The sequence below is a fragment of the Neovison vison genome, chromosome 5 (assembly GCF_020171115.1).
Source record: "Neovison vison isolate M4711 chromosome 5, ASM_NN_V1, whole genome shotgun sequence".
In the NCBI taxonomy this organism is placed as follows: Eukaryota; Metazoa; Chordata; class Mammalia; order Carnivora; family Mustelidae; genus Neogale; species Neogale vison.
This window is the reverse complement of record NC_058095.1, coordinates 6333977-6355386: the sequence shown is the minus strand read 5'-3', so window position 1 is coordinate 6355386 and position 21410 is coordinate 6333977. Positions and strand designations below refer to the sequence as shown.

General features: G+C 48.9%; 1 protein-coding gene across 2 annotated transcripts; it reads right to left on the bottom strand.

Annotated features, from left to right (window-relative positions):
- Positions 1-5335: 5335 nt before the first annotated feature.
- Positions 5336-21027, bottom strand: CD300LF (CD300 molecule like family member f). Of its 2 annotated transcripts, none has more exons than XM_044247489.1 (7): positions 20893-21027; positions 11861-12190; positions 10400-10490; positions 8183-8295; positions 7068-7090; positions 6612-6767; positions 5336-6125 (listed from the first exon to the last, which is right to left on the bottom strand). In XM_044247489.1, the coding sequence occupies exons 1-7, from the start codon at positions 20933-20935 to the stop codon at positions 5934-5936; spliced, it is 948 nt and encodes a 315-aa protein (XP_044103424.1). In that variant the 5' UTR covers positions 20936-21027; the 3' UTR covers positions 5336-5933. The 2 variants fall into 2 exon arrangements, with proteins under 2 accessions (XP_044103424.1, XP_044103425.1); XM_044247490.1 differs by having other exon boundaries at positions 11861-12028.
- Positions 21028-21410: the final 383 nt, after the last annotated feature.

Genomic DNA, 21410 nt, shown 5'->3' with positions numbered 1-21410 from the left:
GTTTGTGGTCACAGTGGACTAGTTGGGGGAAGGGCTTGTGCTGGGGAGGGGGAAATCTGATTGAAGAGGCCCTTTTCCCAACTGATGTAGGGTCATGGGTCCCTCGTGAACCACAACCTTAGTCAGCATCCAGATGCATTTGATTACTAGAGGACTCTGCGGGACGCTAGGCCACAATAGCTGGGATGTAACAGAGAGAATCCATGTCCAGAGAACAGCGTAAATGAAATCAGTGGCTGCCAGTCCTTGGTCCACGTGTGAGTACAGCCCTGGACAAAGTATCAATCAATTTGTAGGAGATTACACAGACATCCTAAGCCATACTGGCAGAAAGCCATCAACTGTCCTTTCTTAGGAAACCTGCCCACTATGCTGGCTTGGGCATACTCAAATGTCCTTTCTTTTATGAAATTAGGGTCATAATACATAGATTAATAGAAACGTTCTTAACCAAACCCTCTCTTAACCAATGTGCCGGATTAGCCAACCCTCTTCAATCTTTTGGTCAATCATACACACTAATGATAATTATGTCAATTAATCCATATATAAAGTAATCAATTAAAAGTGCAAACAGGACGCCTGGGTGGCTCAGTTGGTTGGACGACTGCCTTTGGCTCAGGTCATGATCCTGGAGTCCCAGGATGGAGTCCCACATCAGCTCCATGGGGGGTCTGCTTCTCTCTCTGACCTTCTCCTCGCTCATGCTCTCTCTCACTGTCTCTCTCTCAAATAAATAAATAAAATCTTTTTTTAAAAAAAAGTGCAAACAAAGGAACACCTGGGTGGCTCGGAGGGTTAAGCCTCTGCCTTCAGCTTGGGTCACGGTCTCCAGGTCCTGGGATCGAGCCCCGCATTGGGCTCCCTGCTCAGCGGGGAGCCTGCTTCTCCTCTCTCTCTGCCTGCCTCTCTGCCTACTGTGATTTCTCTGTCAAATAAATAAACAAAATATTTTTTTTTAAAAAGTGCAACAAAAAGGATATTGACCAATGTCATAAAAGGGTAAACAAACAAACAAACAAAAACAGTCATTTCTACAAAAACTAGATTGAATGCTTTGGAAACACTCAATAAAAGCATGTCATTAAAAAAGTTGTCCAGGGGCGCCTGGATGGCTCAGTGGGTTAAGCCACTGCCTTCGGCTCAGGTCATGATCTCAGGGTCCTGGGATCGAGTCCCGCATCGGGCTCTCTGCTCAGCAGGGAGCCTGCTTCCCTCTCTCTCTCTGCCTGCCTCTCCATCTACTTGTGATTTCTCTCTGTCAAATAAATAAATAAATAATCTTTAAAAAAAAAAAAGTTGTCCAAAAAAATGCTAACCAAGTTAGGAATGAGTGAGAGAACTGTAAAATATCAGGAGGAAAAACATAAAAATTAAGCAAGGTTTTGCAATCCGATTGCTTCACAAGTGTCTAGAGTGTCTTGCTCCATGTCAGAGAAACTGGAACAAGACAATACCACATGGCCGGTTTGTGCAAAAAACAGTGATGAGCTCTTCCTTCAGCAGACCCGTAAGCAAAGAAAAGGCTTACGTCTACATCTGACCACTAGCAAATTACTACACATTTAGATATTTTTGAGTAGAATGAAGTCACTTAAAGAAAGAACATACCTCTTTTCCAGTGCCCTCATTTCAGCAGCTTTTTCAATGATCTGACCAATTCTCAGTTCCATTTACATTGGAAAAGAATACACCTACTTGGTAAAAGAAAAGGCTGACCCCAATAGCAATCCCTCCCAATCTAAAAAACTATTGGTACAGGATATCAACTGATTCCAGCAGTCTGGCCTTCTCAAGGCTAAGTGGCTATGAACTCTATTTCCAAGGTGTCAAGGGAAGATAGGTTATCAGTCTCACTTAAGTGCAACATTTATCTTAATCACGTATTTTGAGATTACTGGCTCGGTATATTTCTCTCCCTCCACTAATTCTCAAGAAGGCTCCATCTTTGGGGCACCCGGGTAGCTCAGTCAGTTAAGGGTCTGCCTTTGGGTTTAGGTCATGATCGCAGGTTCTGCCCCCCAACTGGGCTCTCAGCCCAGCAGAGAGCCCACTTCTCCCTCTGCCTGCCGCTACCCCTGCTTGTGCTGTCTTGCCCCTTCTCTCTCAGTCAAATAAATAAATGAAATTTTGGGGAGGCTGGGGGTGGGGGGGAGAGACGTCTCCTTCTTCTGGAAGCCAATACTATGTTGAAAGGACACTGCCCAACCCTACAATTTTCATAAATGAGATCTTTAAATATTAATAATTTAAAAAACAAAGGAGGGAAACCCCAGCAACTTTAGACAGGCTATAAATAATTAGGCATTCAGTCAGAGCTGAATCGTAAAATATCTTGGAACTTGTCTGAACAGAATGTGCTTTCCTAGAACCCCATACAGCAAAATCGCCCTTGCCACTCTCACTCAGACCAGAGGAACCATATCTGAACGTCCTCATTCTTACAGTAAAGGTGCTAGTCTGGTACTTACAACCTGCCTTCGTAAAATCTTTACTGAGTGGCCGGATAGGACCAAGACCACACCAAGATACCAATCTATAAACATTATGAAACCGTTTCCTTTCAAACAGCTTGCTTGTGTGTGTTTGCCTCCCTTCCCCTGGCCCCGACTACTTCCTCCCCAGCACTCTCTAAATTTCAGTTCAAGCTTGAACAAACTGGGCTGGATGCAGGGTGGTGGATCCCTACAGACATGACCCAGACCCAAGGAACCCAAACGCTTCCCATGAGGACCACCAGTCAGAAGTCTGCTCAGTCCAGCTGCCGAGTGTAGAATGGGCCGGACAGCTTTCACAAACATCATGAGCAACAACCCCACCTCTCAGGACATGAAAAGGTCCCTTTTCGGACAGCCACTAACCCAGGTGGCTGGCATTTTGGATAAAGACATTATCTCCAGTGATATATCCAGCAGACAGCTTTTGGAAGCTTGAACAAGGCAACCAAAAGTGATCAGAGTGGATCTTTCTTTCTAAGTGGATTCACCTTTCCTCAGTTCAGCTAGGCTGCCAGAACCTTCCATCTCCAGTCCATATCCACCATTGAGATAAAGGCAGAATCAACCAGACTCTTCCAACCAAACCAAAATGAGCTAAATTCTAGTCTTCCCTGTTTTTTCAGATTTACATCAGAACTCTCAAGGCACTAATTTTCACTAGTGTCTGTGATAGATTGCCAGAAAAGATAAGTTCCTCACTATCCAGAATAACCATGTACTTACAGGTTCTGTTTGGTGCTAGCTGCTTAAAAACTCAAAAATAAACTACTTTATGCACAATAGCTAAAACAGCACACGATACACTGGCCCAAGGCTTTCTTTCTTTCTTTTTTTTTTTAAGATTTTATTTATTTATTTGACACAGAGAGAGAGATCATAAGTAGGCATAGAGGCAGGCAGGAGAGGGGGGAAGCAGGCTCCCTGGGAGCCCAATGTGGGGCTCGATCCCAGGACCCTGAGATCATGACCTGAGCCGAAGGTAGAGGCTTAACCCACTGAGCCACCAGGCGCCCCCCAAGGCTTTTTATTATTCGTATACTTCAACTCACTCTAGTCTTGCTCTGCTTTGAGCTTTTTCACTTAAAGACCCTTCTAAAGCCACTTCTTGCTCTGGATCAAAACAGTCTCACTGACCCCACCAGCTTAAATGACCAGCACGATAATATTAAGTTTGCCTAGGCTCTGCAAATTTCCCCAGGATGGTAGAGCGCTTGGGGTTCTAGGGAATCATTTTTCAGGGATTGGGAGCAGGAGCAGAGAACAGCTCATGCTAGGATGGACATCCACCAAGGCCACCTCCCCCAGACCACCTGGGGTGTCCATAGCTGTGAGAACTCAGCAACCCTAGGACACACTAACAGCCACCCATAAACACGATTACCGCCCTGTACCTGCTGGGGCACCTGCGTGTAGCCCAAGGCTAGCTCATCATTTCTTCCTAAGCCATGATTCCTTTCCCCAATGCTTCATCCAAGTCCCCACCAGAAGAGACCTAAGTGAAGTGATAGACCTTTGTCCTCCAGTCAGGAGGAATCATGGCCCTTTCTGTCTCTCCTGGCTTTGGGAAAGGAGAAAGAAATTTCTCCACTTTGTGTTTCTGGGAGTTTGAGGCTGAAATTCCTTAGGTTGTCCAAGTGGCCCAGGACCCTTTTCGTAGAATGACAGACACAGGTGTCCCTGCTCCTGAAAGTCTGTCCTGTGTTCCCATGCCTGGACTCTCACGTTATTTATTCATTCAAGGCAACATAAAAACATTCAAGAATCCACAGCGTACAAGACCTCAAATCTAGGCACGGGGAATACAGCAGTAAATGAGACTAAGTCCTCGCCTTCAGGCAACCTACAGCCTCGTGGAGAGGGGGAAACAATAAACCCACGTTCCAATAAACAAGTTCATAAAGCTGGGCCTGCTATGAAGGAAGTAAAACAGGGCAACAGGACAGAGAGAAACTGGAGGTGGTAGCAGGAGCTACTGCCATGAGCGTGGTCGGGGAAGTCTACTCTGGGAGGGGCCATTTGAGTTAAGATGTGATGATAAAAGGAAGCTAAATGGTCACACATCTGTGGGGAGAACATTCCAGAAAGAAGAACCAGCAAGTGTCAATGCCCTGAGAAAAGAGAAATCTTCATTTTTCTTTTTTTTTTCTCTCTTAAGCTTCATCTTTTCAAAAAGAGAGTAGCTAGAGCTGGGATCATAGGGGCAGGCAGGGACCCGTGCATCCCCAGGGATGTCCTGGGCTACAGAAGAACCCATCTGAAGGTGAAAAGCCACAAGTGACCGGTCTGTGCCTTAAAAAGATCATTCTGGCTGCTGGAAGGAGAATGGTCTCTGGGGCCGAAAAAAAAAAAAGAGGGGCAGCAGGCAGGGGACTGGCTGGTTGCTTGGACTCGGCTGGTAACCACGGAGACAGCGAGCCATGCCACCACGCTGGGATGCGGGACATACTCTGGAGGGCGGGCTGCCAGGACTCTAGAACAGAGGTGGTAAGCCTGGCACCCTGTGAATACCCGTTAATGATCCCTGCACAAGTAGCCCACAGACCCCCTCTTCCTTAGACATGTCGTGCAGGACAGTGGCCCAGACACCGGACTCAAGAGCCCAAATGCCCAAGTTCAAAATTTCCACTCATCTGCTTCCGAGCGATAAAACTTGGTACGTCACTGAACCTTTCCAAACCTGATGCTTCATCCGTCAAATGGGGGCAATGATTAAGACACCCTCGCAGGGTTGTTGCGAGGATTCAGCTGGTTACTGCGGATAGAGCATTTAGGGAAGGAGCCTGCCACACAACATGTCTGTTTCCTCTTGACGCCGTAACAAATGACCACACGTTTACTGGCTTCATTAACACCACATCAGTTTATTCTCCTACAGTCCTGAAGCCCAGCAGGACAATCTGTTTCACTGCACTAAAGTCAGGGTGTTGGCAGGGCTGGTTCCTTCTCGAGGCTCCAGGGGACACTCCATCACTTGTCTTTTCTGGCCACATCACTCCAGCCTCTGCCTCTATCATCGGCTGCCATCTCCTCTTGTGACCTTGTCTCCTTACAAGGACCCTGGCGATTACACTTAGGGCCCCGCTGGAGAATCCAGGATACTCCCCCATCTCAAAATCCTCGAGGTCATACACCCACGTGACTCCTTCTGCCATATTCACAGGTTCTGGGGATTGGGACACAGATAACTTTGGGGGCCATTATTCACCTCACCACATATGGTAAACAATAAATAAAGGTTAATTATTATTATAATCATTATTATTATTACTCCCTTGGCAGCTGCAGAGTATATATCCCCAAACCCCTTCCAAGCTGTATGGGAGAAAAGCCAGCTCCCTCCCGAAAGCCCCCTGAGACCAGGCTTCAGTCACCGGTTGGTCCCCGTGAAGCGACTGGGGGCAGGAAGCAGACAGAGCAGGAACAGGCTCACAGGCCTTATGTGGGGTGGGTGAGGGGCGCCTGGAGCCCAGGCTTAGATCTCCTGATGCTGCTGTATGCCATGGATTCCTCTTGGCTCCTGCTGGGAACGTGGGCAACGTGGAAGCTCATGTTGCAATAGGTTGCGTCCTGATTCAAAAGCTCCCAAGAAAGATCTGCATAAGGAATCTCCTCCTTCTGGAGGGGGGCCTGTAATGAAGAAGCCCAAGGGGTCAGAGAGGCCGGCGAGAGGCTTCACCCATCAAAGAAGGAGGCCTTGGATGAGGTGGGAGCACAGAGCCTTCAGGGAAGGCTACACCCACACCCTCCAGCTCCCGCCCCCTTAGCTCCGCCAGCTCCCAGAGTCCAGCCGCAGCAGGAGACCCTCCCTCCCCTCCACGCGAGGGCAGCATCCTTCACATGGAATTCCAGGCCAGTCCAGGTCCCTGCTGCCATTACAAGGGCCGTGTCTACTGGGACTCAGGGCCCCCAGTGCTGAGACCAAAGGGGGACCCTCCCAAAAGCCCAAAGCCTGGGGGAGTTGCACAGGCAAGTCTTTCAGTGGCTGTGGCTTGGCCCAGCACCCGCCCCTCCTCCTCTGTGCCCCCGCGGGCGGGCGGGAGAAAGCCCACCCTCAAAGCGAGGACAATGGCAGATCTGGCTCCAAACCCCACAGCAGCCCCACCAAGAACACACCATGGTGACATATTCCACTTCCGGCTGGTCATCCGGGGCAGAGGAGGAGGACTTTGTGCAGCCCTTCTTCTGGGAGGACTCGTGGGAGGTGCTGGTTGACTGCAGGGCCAGGTTTGCATAGCAGATATCCCCCTCCCCTTCCGGGGGCTGGACCACCTTGGAGAGAAAGCCCAGGTCCTCTTTCCCGCTGGGTCACAGACCTTGTGCTTCCCTTTGTCCCCCTCTCCCAGCTTCCTCTGAAACCCCTACACCTGCCCCCTTCTGGCTGTTTCCAGGGTCCACTACCACCCACCCCCCGTGCCCCATCCTCCCGGGTCCTGCAGCTGGGCCGTGAGACACTTGGGCACATAGTTTGTGTGATACATTTGGAGCCCAGTGCTTCTGGGAGAAGGAAAATGAAGATGGAGAAAAAGGAGCTGTTTGGGGTCTCTGGTCTGACCTCGGGGACTCTCTTACCTGCTCTGGGGATACCCCAGCAGCTAAAAGACAAAAACAATCAGAATTAGAAAGCCCATCCCTAGACTCTGAGGACTCCCCCAGGCCTGGGGAAGAGAAATCTGGGGGGAAAAAAAAGTGAATTAGGTTCCAGGCTCAGAGAGATGAGACCTGGTTCTAATTCGGACCCCCAGATGACACACTGGGTGACATTGCTCACTTCACCCCTCTGAGCTTCCACTTGAGAAACAAGGAGACCTCGCCCACCCCCCACCCCCCACTCCCCCCACCCCCCCACCCTCCCCCTACCCCACCCACCCCCCTACCCACCCACCCCCGTCACAGAAGGGCGATCAGCTGATTCAGTGGCCCTGCCACCAATGGGCCCCCGTGGGGTTAAGTTTCTTTCTGCACAACTGCAGACTCAGACCGACTTCCCTCCCTGGTATGCCTGCATTTCCCTACTGAGCTGGTCATTGGGGAGTCAACTCAAAGTCACACCTGCCTCCCCAGCTGCCCAGGAGCTGCATCCCTCCCTCCCCATTTCCATGGTGTTTGATTTATATCTGTCTCATCGCCTTTGTCCTACTGAATTCCAGTTAGTCCTCCGGTGGGTTGCAGGCTGCTGGGTGGCTGAGCCCATCCCTCCTTGCATCACTGGTTCCTGGCCAGTCCTAGAACACAAGTGTCCCCTCCAGGCTGTCCCCTGAGTAGGGTGCACAAGCTGGGTCAGCATCTTATGGACCAGCTTTCAAGTGCCTGTGGTTCCTGGTTCTCTCTGCCCACCACCCCCTCCAATTTTAGAGCCAACAGAAATAAGTGCTAGCTCTGGTTTTTTTGTTTCAAAGGCCTAGATATTGAGAAGCACAGAAAGTACTTAAAACTTAGGTCTCAGACATACACTGGGGAGGAGGCGTGATGAGCAAGAATGAGCCCTCCCCCCCTCCTTGACTACAAGAGTCCCCAGGCTGTGGTGGGGGAGGGGTGCTGGAGAGCACCCCAAAAGAGCTGAGACCCTGGTGAGTTCTGAGGAGGGGGTTACATTTTCCATGAGGATGTGGAAGCAGAGCCAGCCATCCGCCCCACACTCAGACCCACACTCCAGCCCCTATGCCGCGTCAACCGTATCTGATCACCTTCGTTCTGTTGCCTCATCTTCCTCAAAGCCAAGAATGAGGCCGCCACCAGGAGAAGCAGCAACACAACCACAGTGAGGGGAATCAGGATGCTGAGCTTCATGGAGTTAGAGCTGGAAACGATAAAATAACACCATGCGCCCCACCCCACCTCCTGTTTCTGGGCCGCACCCCAGCCACCTGGTAGCAAGGAGGGCTACAGACCTGGGGTTTCTAGCTTGGGAACCCCATTCCTGGGTGCCCTCAGAGATGGTTAAAAAAAAAAAACAGTTTCCTCCTCTATAAAATGGGCAGGAGAGGAGGGTTCCACAAGGTTTCTTTGGGTCTAGACACCTAACTGAAATTGCATGGCAACAGGGTGTGGAAAGGTCTCTCTGCTTCTACACTTGCCCCTGCTGTACTGGAGTAAGGAGTGTCCCCCACCCCCCACAATTCAGGTTCATTCAGAACCTGTGAAGGTGACCTATTTGGAAATCAGATCTTTGCAGATGGAATCAAGTTAAGACGAGGTCCTACTGCATAGGGAGGGGTCCTAATCCAATGGATGGTGTCCTCACAAGAGGGAAGGTAGCCACACACAGATACACGAAGGAGGAAGGCCGTGTGACAACAGAGGCAGAAATTGGGGTCACGGTGCCACAAGGCAAGGAGCCCCAAGGATGGCCAGCAGTGACCACTTTCTCCCTTTAAGCCCCAAGAAAGAGCCAACCGTGCTGACACCTTGATCTCAGCTTCTGGTCTCCAGACTGTGTGTAAATAAACACCTGTCCTTGAAGTAGCCTGGGATGGGATGCTTTGTTAAGGCAGCCTGAGTCTGAGTCTAATGCAAAGGCTATCTCTTACTCATCACTAGTCACAGTATTTGTAGAATAAACTCATCAATCAATGAATTAAGTAACTCTATCTGGCACCTGAATTATCTCTCCACTGTAAGTATCTGGAGGGCAGACAGACACCTTGATCATTCTGTTCGTCCTAGTATCCTCTCGTACTCCCCAAGACAGTGAGGGCATGAGCGAGAGCTCGATAATTATTTGTTGAATGAATGAATGAAACCATCTCATGCTGATCAAAGACCTGAAAATACAGCTTTGATTAATAAAAAGAGGAAGCTCCTTAACTATTGCTTATTGAAAGCAGGTTAGTAAAAAGGAACTTTTGAAACAGAGGGCAAATGGGAGAATGGAAGAGCAGGGGTCCTGGGTGGGCATAGAATAACTGGGGACCTCCCATCCAGATTCTACAAGAAGGTCCAGCAAAAAGAGATCACAGCAGTTCTAGACAAAGTCAAGAGGGCCAAGGAGGAGACAGAAGAGGTCTCTCAGCTTCCAAAAAGCCACTTCAGCTGCACTGGCTGGGCAGAGTGCTAAGAAGCATGAGAGAGACTCAGTTTCCTCCTCTATAAAATGGGCAGTTGTATCTGCCGACCTGTCCTCATGAAGCAGGTCCAAGAGACACTGGACAGAAAAGCCCTCTGTGAGGTGGCAGATGAGCTGGCAGGTGTTCTCGAGATGGGGCAAACCAGGACTGCTGCTCTTGTCGTAATGGTAATTAGGGGAAACAGGATGTCCCCAAGCCCTTCCTGTTCTCCTGATATGTGAACCAAGAGCCATCCCTGTGGCCCCACGATGCTGGTGCCCCCCCCATTCCCACCCTGCACTCTGAGCTCCTGGGGAGAAGCTCCCTGTCTATGCCTCCAGAGCTTAACAAGGGGCTGGCCATGGAGAAGTTAACTCAGTAAAAATGAGATAGAAGAATGAATACACCGGGGCGCCTGGGTGGCTCAGTGGGTTAAAGCCTCTGCCTTCGGCTCGGGTCATGATCTCAGGGACCTGGGATCGAGCCCCGCATCGGGCTCTCTGCTCGGCAGGGAGCCTGCTTCCTCCTCTCTGTCTACTTGAGATCTCTGCCTGTCAAATAAATAAATAAAATCTTAAAAAAAAAGAAGAAGAATGAATACACCAACACATCTACAAACCATACTGGGCTCCAGGAGGAAGGATCTGGGGGGCTCCAAGGACAATGTGGGGCCTGATAGCAAATAGGAAGGCTTGCCGTCATCCTCACCTTCTCAAAGGAGGCGAAGGGGCTAGGGACAAGCTCTGACTGGCTGGCACCTGGGACTACGAAGTGTTCCTCCCTCCCACCCCCACCCCCGCAACTGGAAGAATTTGGGCCAAGTAGACCACCGGAAACAATGCACCGGAACTGGCTTACCTGTCACTGGACTGGTAGCTGGCCGCAGTCTCTGCTGTCCCAGTGGACATGGTGGTTGAGGGGGTGATGGAGGTTGGTACTGTAGTTGGTGCTAGGCATACAGACCAAATTATACACTGTTCAGCCTGCTAACCTGTCCACAGCCCTGCACATGGCTTTGAACCTGCCTGGGGGTGGGGGAGCGCGGGGGCCCTCTAGCTGGGCCATGGGAAGAGCCTATAGCCTGGACTGTTCATATCTCCCTGGCCACTAGGAGACTCAGCCTCAGAGGCAGGAAGGGCTGAGTACAGGTCCAGGGACGATGTTGAGCAAGCCCTGGAAGGGTTAGAGGGGGCCTAATGTTACCTGGGGGCAAAGGCAGCTGGAGCTGAGCTGGACTTAAAACCCTCCCACTGCCCATGACAAGGCCTCTGCCAAGGTCTCCCCCAGTGTCATTTATCCAGAAAGGACAGAAGCAGAAGGGGGTGCTGGTCCGGTGGCTAACACTCCCAAGATCTGTGACTCCTAAGGTCAGGACCACCCCTAAACAAACTCAAAATGTCCTTTGCCTTTGTTTGGGCAAGTTATTAAGCTTCTATGGGGAGAAGAGTCACTTCTCAGGAACATTTTCCAGATTCAATAAGACAGTGAATGTGCTGTGCTTTGCGACGGTCACACGCCTCACAAGTTCAAGAAGGGTGGGGCTCTGTGGACTCTGCGCTGTCCCCTTGCCACAGGTCCCTGTGATCTGGTGCTGCCTGTCCAGAGGTCAGAGAAGCAGAGCCCAACAGACCAACTCATTCAAACCAAGGCAGTGGGACCTCTGAGCTGTACTTCCCAGGAGTGTCTGCGTTCTAGAAGTACTGAGGAAGAGAACATCATTAAACCCAGATGTGTATATGGCTTATAATGAGATTTCAGGCACCAGAAATGCAGCCCTTTGAATGGGGATGCCTTTTCGGACCTCAGGAATCAACCACAGTATCCTGACTGTGCTGGGCCTCTTCCCTCTCAGCCTGGGTATGGAACAGGAGGAGGTGGGAATAGTTACTCTCAGGTCCCAGCCCCAAACTCCAGAACAAGCAGGGACACGCAGGCACCAGAGGTCCAGGAAAACACTGACAAGAACTGTGGTCTCTGGGTCACATAAAAGAAGATCCCTTTGGTCCACAGACTGAAAATGGGACCATCACCTTGACCTCTATGGACAATGGATGCAGGCGTGGCGCTGTACAGCAAAACACCTGCCCAGAAAGGCTGAATCCCATCCTACAGGTGGTGCTGGGAGCCATGAGGGCATCTAAGAAAGGCCCTGTGTCTCCCAAGCCATGGGGTCCGTCGGGCTTCTGGGAGTACTCAGGACTCAACTCCCCTGTGTGACAGTTCACTCTGAGCGACACTAAGTTATGAGAAAGGAACCTCAGGGTCCAGGACAAAGAAGACCCTGAAGAGAGCCATCCACACTCATATACCAACTCTTACCTGGGTCAATGGCCACTTGAACAATGACCCCAGCGTCAACTCCAGTCCTTTCAATCCCACACCAGTAAGCGTCTGTATCGTTCCACCTGAGCTTCTCCATGGTCACCGTGAACATCTGCGATTTCCAATCGTCCTTGATGGATACTCGGTCACGCTTCGCTTCCCGCTCTGATCCGTCGGTAAGAACGAGGATATGGCAGTCACTCCACACGGCTCCTCGACACCACCACTTACGGTAGGTCTCCCACCCGGGGCCATAGCGACAGTGCACGGCCAGTTGGCCCCCAACGGGGCCTCTGACTGCTGCTGGACCTATGATGTCAGCTGAGCCTGGAAAATACAAACCCACGTGCCCGTCATATCCCACCCCACCCACGGAGGGCAGCGGCACAGACTCCGGATCACAAGTAGCCCCAGTAAACCCAAACGCCTGATGAGTTGAGTGACAGTCAAGGAGGGAATACACCTTGCACAAGTCCTTCCACTTTGTCCTTCAAATCTCCACTGGGTCAAAGCCATCATGGAAAGCACAACTGATTTCCACCATGGAAAGCACAACTCTACATTTCAGAGAAATAAGAATGTCCCCACAGAGCAATGACATCTTCTGATAATCCTCCCCTCCCCCTCCCTGTGGTCAATGTCATCTGGAAGCAAATGACCCAAGCGAAGGCATGGCCCCAGTCCACTTCGGCCCATTGTCCTCGTGCGAGATGTGGGCTCTGTGGTTTCAGACCTTTTCGTTTTTCTAGAGTCGCCAGGAATCTGGATTTTGTGTGGAACCTCTCAACTTGAAAACCCTGGTGACCAGCACAGAAACAGAGCGAAGGAATTTCTGCGTCTTTAGAATCCTAAAAATTATCTACAAAACTCTCTGGAAAATTCATGATTGGGACATACACTTTGATGACCGGAAATTGTTTTCCCCTGAATATTGACTATTCAAGGACTTGGATGGTTCTTGAATCTGTTCTTTTTGTTTTGGTTTGTTTTTCCCAGAAAGTTAACCTCTTTCATGGAGTATGTATTAGCATAAAGTCCTCCATTTAGAAAGTATCCTTTTATAATTAAAATGTCCGTATCTGTTATTATTACACGTTCGGACCACATAAGGTCTGTGAACTGTGTGGATCACACTTACTGCAGGATATGCCCCTTCTGTTTCTCCTAACCTCCTTCTTGTTTTTTCCTGCATTAAACCACTTTTGAGATTAGTTTTTATTGTTTTTATTTCCTAAGTTCTTAATTTGTCGTATGTGTGATTTTATTCCTCTTCTTTCTGCGAGATTACTACTTGCCTTCTTCCAGTTTGCTAAGTTAAAGGCAGTGATAATTTCCTTCATTTCTAAAATGAACTAAGGTGTGTTTAAGGCTAAGAATTTACTTCCGTCCATTTAAAAAATCGAGATATAAATCATGTATCATGAATTTTACTCTTAATTTTTAAAGCATCTATCTGGGGTTCTTGGGATATTCAGAGAATTGTACAGCCATCACCTCTAATTCCAGAATGTTTTTGTTACCTCAAAAGAAACCCTGTGCCTGATTCACCCCCCACATAACCCATGTCCTATCTGTAGATTTCTTTATTCTGAAATATACATTTCATGACCACATAGTCATACAATGTGTGGCCTTTTGTATCTGGCTTCATTCACTTAGCAGAATGTCTTTTAAGTTCATCCCTATTGTAGCGTGTGTGGGCACTTTGTTCCAGGGTAAGGACAGGGACATTTTGTTTACGCATTTGTCAGTGGAAGCTATTTGGATTAATTTCCCTTTTTGGCTATGTCGATTAATGCCTCTCTGAACATGTATGTACTACTGGTATTTGCATGGAGATGTGTTTCAGTTCTCTGGAGTATAACATACCATAGGACACTTAAAATGGTAAATGGGGAGGGGAAGGGTTTCCCACAAGCATGGCTGGATCCTGTCTCCTCTCGCCATGCTCCACTTAGGTCAATGCAAGGAAATTAAGAAGGCCAACATAAAATAGCAAATCACTTCTTAAACTAGAAGGACATAGAAGTGAGCCTTGATAACATCTCTGAATGAAAGGGAGCACTTTCAGGGTGCCTGGGTGGCTCAGTGGGTTAAGTCTCTGCCTTCAGCTCAGGTCATGATCTCAGGGTTCTGGGATCGATCCCCGCATCAGGCTCTCTGTTCAGCGGGGAGCCTGCTTACCCCCCTCTCTCTGCCTGCTCTTCTATCTACTTGTGATCTTTCTCTCTCTGTCAAATAAATAAATAAAAATCTTTTAAAAAAAAAAAAAAGACTCCATTTAGGTTAAGGAGGGCATGTATTGCATGAAGCACTGGGTGTGGTGCATAAACAATGAATCTTGGAACACTGAAAAAATAAAATAAAAGTAAAAAAGAAGAAAGACTCCATTTAGAAAGTTGGTAAGGGGCAAGAAAAGAAAAGGCACAAAGAGAAAATTCAGGTGGATGATGAAATTGGAAGTGTTCCATTTAAACAATCTAGCAAATGAAAACATTTTAAAGTGATGTCATTTTCACATATGAAGCAAACTTAAGTTTTTGTGACTACTATATTGCTGACATGGGTGACGTGACATGGACAAGAGGAGAAGCTGCTGTTAGGGATGTAACCATTCAACCATTACGGAAGGCAATGTGGCAATTATGTATCAAAATAATCATGCCCTTTGCTCCAGTGATTATATGTCTAGGATTTGGTCCTCAGGAAGTAATCAGAGAAGCTAATAAGAACATATGCACCAAGATTCATTACATAATTATTTAAACGGTTTGTCTTTTGTTTTTGTTTTTTAAGATTTTATTTATTTATTAGAGAGAGATCACAAGGAGGCAGAGAGGCAGGCAGAGAGAGAGGGGGAAGCAGGTTTCCTGCTGAGCAGAGAGCCGGATGTGGGGTTTGATCCCAGAACCCTGAGATCATGACCTGAGCCAAAGGCAGAGGCTTTAACCCACTGAGCCACCAGGCACCCCTCATTACGTAATTATTTAAGGAGCAAAACTAAACAAGGTTAACATCCATCAATTAGGATAATAAGTAAACAACAAAATATAATGCAGACACTGTTAATTATGCTTAGAAATATTGTTAATTATGTGGAAAATCCTATGAGGTGAAAATATTTTTTTTAAACATCATATACAGCACAGTGTCAACTAACTTTTAAAATATGCATAGAAGATGGGGCGCCTGAGTGGCTCAGTCATTAAGCGTCTGCTTTCGGCTCGGGTCATGATCCCAGGGTTCTGGGATCAAGCCCCACCTCGGGATCCCTGCTCGGCGAGAAGCCTGCTTCTCCCTCTCCCACTCCCCCTGCTTGTGTTCCCTCTCTTGCAGTCTCTCTCTCTCTCTGTCAAACAAATAAACAAAATCTTTTTTAAAACTTTGCGTAGAAGAAATAGATTAAAAGGAAACCAGTAAATATTAAATGAACATCAGGTTGCCTTGGGCATTAAGATGAGGGACATAGGATTTTTTATTTTTCCTAACTCTTCATTTTTTCTGTACTTTCCTAAATATCAACAATGAGCATTTACTACTTTCAAAATGATGGAGCGGAGGGGTTGGGGGGGAAATAATGCCTGGACAGGGCTGTTTCCTGGCATGGTAAGCAGAATAATGGCTTCCTAAGGATGTCTACATCCTAATCCCCAGAACCTATAAAATACTGTAAAGCATCCTCCTACTTCCCCACCATCTTGCGGAAATTGGAAGGGGAGGTGAACCATGAGAGACTATGGACTCTGAAAAACAATCTGAGGGTTTTGAAGGGGCTGGGGGTGGGAGGTCGGGGTACCAGGTGGTGGGTATTAGAGAAGGCATGAATTGCATGGAGCACTGGGTGTGGTGCAAAAATAATGAATACTGTTATGCTGAAAATAAATAAAAAATAAAGTTTAAAAATACTGTAAAGCAGCTCACACGATCAAATGGGACTTTGCAGATGTGACTAAATTAAGGGTTTTGAGATGGAGAGATAATCCAGGAGCATGGGGCGGGGCCAAGGACCTTATCAGAGGGAGGCAGGAGGGTTCGAGTCAGAAAAGAAGGGGCATTGAAGGTCAGGTGGGGCCACACGCCAAGGACGCAGCAACCTCTGGGCCGTGGAAAAGTCAAGGAATCTGATTCTCCCTCAAAGCTACTGGAAGGAATGCAGCCCTGGTGATCCTTTAAGACTCTGACTTCCAGACTGTAACATTATAAATTTGTGTTCTTTTAAGCCACTAGGTGTGTAGTCATTTGTCCTGGCAGCCTTAGGAAACTCCTAAGGTGACATTAGCCCATCTCACCTGAGCGCAGACGTTGGGCCTGACTCTTGAACCATCTGCTCCACTAGCTTCCTGGAAAGGTCTGTCCGGGGGCCCACTCCCCACCAACGTCGGCAGAGCACTACCCTGCTGTCTGAACCGTCCTGACACCGGAGGCAGCCCTGATGGGGCATCTGGGGGGCTCCGTCACTGACGCGTCTGCCTTCGGCTCAAGTCATGATCTTAGAGTCCTGGGATCAAGCCCCCACGTCCGGCTCCCTGCCCAGCAGGGAGTCAGCTTCTCCCTCTGTCTGCTGCTCTCCCTGTTCCTGTGCCCTCTCTCTCTCTCACTCTCTCTCTCAGATAAACAAATTGGCAGCCCTGAGCCCCAGGGAGCAGCACCCCCAGCAGGCATGGTTATTTCCAGACTAGTCGATCGGGAGTAACCCTAGTTGAGGAAGAAGATGAATGTTTACGGGCTCACCGTCAGGGAGGCACAGGATGGACCCCAACTCCAGCATGGCACAGGACGTCAGCCAGTGACCCCTCCGGGCCGGCACACGTGGGTCTTGTCCACGTCTGCTGCCACCACTTAGGGTGAAACCAAATGTGGACAAAGCAACTAATATTTCTCTGAAAATACCAGCCACAAATCTCTTCCTTTCTCACAAAAAATGAAGGCTGTAAAGCCAGTGGGAGCTCTGGCTGGTATTTGTTTCTTGTATAGCTTGGAAACAAGGAACTCTTTAGAGTGAGAAGCGGTGCGGGGTAAATGGGCGTCTTGTTATGGGAAGTTCCCTGGGAGAGGCTGGTGAGGGGGCACAGGTTCACAGCACAGACCAGGTTCCTGCTGAGCACACAGCTGTGCCTGCTGGCTTCCAACTGACATTTCCACTCTGCCTCGGTCACACCCATACACGTGCACATGCACACACACACCAGCATTATTCTCACATCTGCTCACCAACTTCCCCTGTTTCCAGATGTCAGGGGAAAAAAGAAGCAGTCCTTTACGTGCATTCGCTGCCCTGCTGAGTTGCCCCCTAATGGCTTGCCCAGAATCGGCTTCTCTATCCCCACGACCCATCCTCAGCTTTGCCTTTACAAGCCTTGCGGTCCTGGACACGTCACTTTCCTCCCCTAAGACTTTTCCCCCAGACACAGTGATATCCTCCCAATCTGCCCCTCGGGGCTGCTCTGAAGCATGTGAGGAAGCCACACGGCCCGCCCATCTCTCAGGCCCGCTCCGGGCCAGGTCAGCAGGCTCGGGCCCCTATCACAGCCTTTGTGCTCGCTGATGTGCGTGTCCGAAAGTCCGCCTGCGATCCTAAGTGCCTGCTCCTTCTCATCCCCCGGGCCTCTGCTCAGGCATCTGCTCCCAGAGGCTCCTTGCAGTAGCCCCCCTCCATCAACAGCACCACCCCCCTGCCTGTGTCCCCCGAGGCTCACAATGTCAGGTCCCCGAGCTCAGCTCTCCTCACAGCACCTACCACTTCTTGGAGGTATCGTTATCATTTCTCTAACCGATGGAATGAATGATCAAATTCGACCACAGAAAGGACCGTCCACTTGCCATGAACACCTGCTTCCAGAGCCTCAGAACCCTACAATGCCAAATGCTACGCAGAGACTTTTCTACCAGGAGAAGTCGACTGCTGCCGATTCTCCCCTCTGCTCCTTGATGACGTTCATGCTGACATACGATTCCCTTACCGTACAATTCGCCCTTTTATAGTGTACAGCTCTGCGGTTCCTGGACATTCACAAAATTCACAACCATCACTACACCGAATTCCTTTCTATCACCCCAAAAAGAAACCCCTTACTCATTAGCATTCACTCTCCCTTATTCCTTCCACCCAGCTCCTGGCAACCACTAAATGTACTTTCCATTTCTATGAATTTAGGTATTACGGATATTTCGTAGATATGGAATGGTACAATAGAGGGGCTCTTGTGTCTGGATCCTTCCGCTCAGCATAATATTTCCCAGGTTGGTCTGTGTTGCAGCATGTGTCAGCGTTCATTTGTTTGTATGGCTGAATAATGTTCCCTGAATGGGTATGCTGTATTTTTGAAAAATATTTTATTTATTTATTTGACAGAGAGAGATCACAAGTAGGCAGAGAGGCAGGCAGAGAGGGGGGAAAGCAGGCTCCCTGCTGAGCAGAGAGTCCGATGCGGGGCTTGATCCCAGGACCCTGAGACCATGACCTGAGCCGGAGGCAGAGGCTTAACCCACTGAGGCACCCACGCGCCCGGTATGGTACATTTTATTTGCTCATCCGTCAGCTGATGTACATTTAGGTTGTTTCCAGTTTTTAACGATTATGAATAATGTTGCCATGAACGTCTGCATACAAGTTGGTTGTGGTTTTTTTAAGATTTTATTTATTTATTTAATTGTCAGAGAGAGAGAGTGTGTGTGCACAGGCAGGCAGAGGCGGAGAGAAAAGCAGGCTCCCTGGTGAGCAAGGAGCCTGATGCGGTCCTCGATTCCAGGACCCTGGGATCATGACCTGAGCCGAAGGCAGTGGCTTAACTGACTGAAACACCTAGGCACCCCTGCATACAAGTTTCTACATGAGCATATGTTTTCAGTTCTCTTGGGTATACACCTGGGAGTCAAGTGGCCGGACCATGTGGTAAACATGTGTTTAACATTTTGAGGAATGTCAAACTGTTTTCCAAAGCAGCTGCCCCATTTTACATGCTCACAGACAATACATGTCCTCTGTAATTAATGGCAAGAGTTCCTGGTGTTCAGTTCTTTTTTTTTAATTAACATATAATGTATTATTAGCCCCAGGGGTACAGGTCTGTGAATCATCAGGCTTACACACTTCACAGTATTCACGATAGCACATACCCTCTGCAATGTCCATATCCCCACCACCCTCTCCACGCCCACCTCCCCCAACAACCCTCCACTTGTTTTGTGACATTAAGAGTTTCTTATGGTTTGTCTCCCTCCCGATTCCATCTTGTTTCATTTATTCTTTTCCTGCCTCCTAAACACCCCCATGTTGCATCTCAGTTTCCTCATATCAGGGAGATCATATGATAGCTGTCTTTCTCTGATTGACATATTGCACTAAGCATAATACCATCTAGTTCCATCCCTAGTGTTCAGTTCTATGGAAAAGAAAAGTTGGGGAATATGGCAGTCATATTCTTTTCCCTCTCCATGAGATACATTCACTCACTCAACTAATACTCGCTATTTGTAATCTATACCTGGTATGTTTGTAGGAACAAAAATTCCTGCCTTCCTAAGGCTTATGTTCTCTCAAGGTGGGAGAAGGGAGGAGTCAGACAGTAGAGAAAAATAATGCAAGGGAACTGCCATTTTAATGAAGTTTCTTATCAATGAAGGCCTGAGTAAAAATCAAAGACATGCAGGGTATGAGGGACTGGAACATGTGGTTATATGAAGAAGAGCGTTTTGGGCAGAGAACGGCAAGTGCAAAGGCCCTAAGGCAGAACTGTACCTAACATGTTCAAAGACCATCTAAGAGGCCATTCTGGCTGCGGTGGGTTGAGCTGAGAGAGCAGAGTAGAAGAGGTGATCGGGGAGGTGATAAGGTGAGAGAACCAGGTGGTAAACCTTTTAGCTTCTGTAAGGACTCTGTGTTTCTACCCTGAGTAAGATAGGAAGTCATTAGAGGGTTTTTTTTAAGATTTTTTTATTATTATTATTTATTTATTTATTTGACAGAGAGAGATCACAAGTAGGCAGAGAGGCAAGCAGAGAGAGAGAGGAGGAAGCAGGCTCCCTGCTGAGCAGAGAGCCCGATGTGGGACTCGATCCCAGGACCCTGAGATCATGACCTGAGCCGAAGGCAGAGGCTTAACCCACTGAGCCACCCAGGCGCCCTCATTAGAGGGTTTTAACCAGAGGAAGGACAGCATCTGGCTTGCATTTCCCAGGGATCATTGTAGGATATGAGAGATGAATGCCCCCAGTTTTTGCTTGAGTACCTAGAAAAGATGGAGTTGCTAAACACAAAGATGGGAGAGAAAGGAATTTGAGGGGAGAAGATATGCTGAGGTCACATCCAAAATGCCAACATCTTAGTGGAGAGTTGAGTGGGCACTTGACTAAAAGATTCTGGGGTCCCGGGTATGTCCAGGCTGATGATACAACATCAGGCATCATCTGTATAGAGGTAGTATTTAAGCCAAGAGAGGAGAGGAAATCAATGAGGGAATGGCTTTAGAGCTCTAGAAAGAAAAGCCCAAAACTGAGCCCTGTGGCCCTCCAGCATTTCAAGGTCAAGAAAATCCCTTAATTTTTAATCCAAATGGTATCCATCCGCTCACAGTTTCCTTCCACCACCATCCCCATCTTAGCCCCTCAGCAACCTCTACTACTGCCTTCTACCCCAAGTGCCTAGAACCACGTCTTCCTCCCTGTCTGGCAAACCCCCAGCTTTGCTTCCTCCAAAGCCACCTCCATACTCACTCCTTCCCTTCCTCTAGGACATTCTCGAAGGCAACAGCTCTCCCGAGCAACCAGGGTTCCTCTGCTTCTCCTACACCGGGGGGGGCCCTTAGTCCGAGTCCCTTCGGAACAATCGGCCCCTGGGTGGTCAGGAATTACACCCTGTGCTGGGTGAGGAATGGGGTGGCCGACACACACAGACTCACTACTTCGAGACACTGCTTAGAAACACAGCCCGCTTCCCAGCAGGACCCACGGCTAGGCCCCCTCCTCCCTCCACCAGCCGCTTCATCCCGCCCCAGAAGCTCTTCTCCAGTACAGACCCAGGCCCCACTCACCTGCGAGCCGGAAGAGGAAGAGGAAGGACAGCAGCAGGTACATTCTCTCTTCGCACAAGCCCCCCTTGGTGGACTGAGTCAACTCCGACTCAGCCCTGGCATCTTCCACCCTTCTGCTCGCCCCACTCTGGCACTTCCTCCTTCAGCCGCTTCCCATTGGTGAATAAGCAAAAAAGAGGAAGGATTGAAATCTCAAGGCAACAGGCAATGCAACGAGTCTCGGTGATCAAGAATAAGCTTTTGAGAAATGCTCTCCTGTCTGCAGCCATGAAGAAGTATCTTAAAAGAGGACTTTGCCACTCCTTCTAGGCCTTGGGGAAATTTGCAGACACAGACCCAGGGAGTGGGGCTGGCTCTTACTCAGTCCTTCTCCTCTGGTGGGAAGACTGGACAGAGGGATGCCAGCTCCATCACAGAGGTCTTGCAGAGCCGAGGTTGAGGGACACAGTACTAGACACAGGGGATGTCAGGGTGTAGTCTTGGGAGTCCAAAGGCCAGGAGTGTGGCTGCGGGGGGAG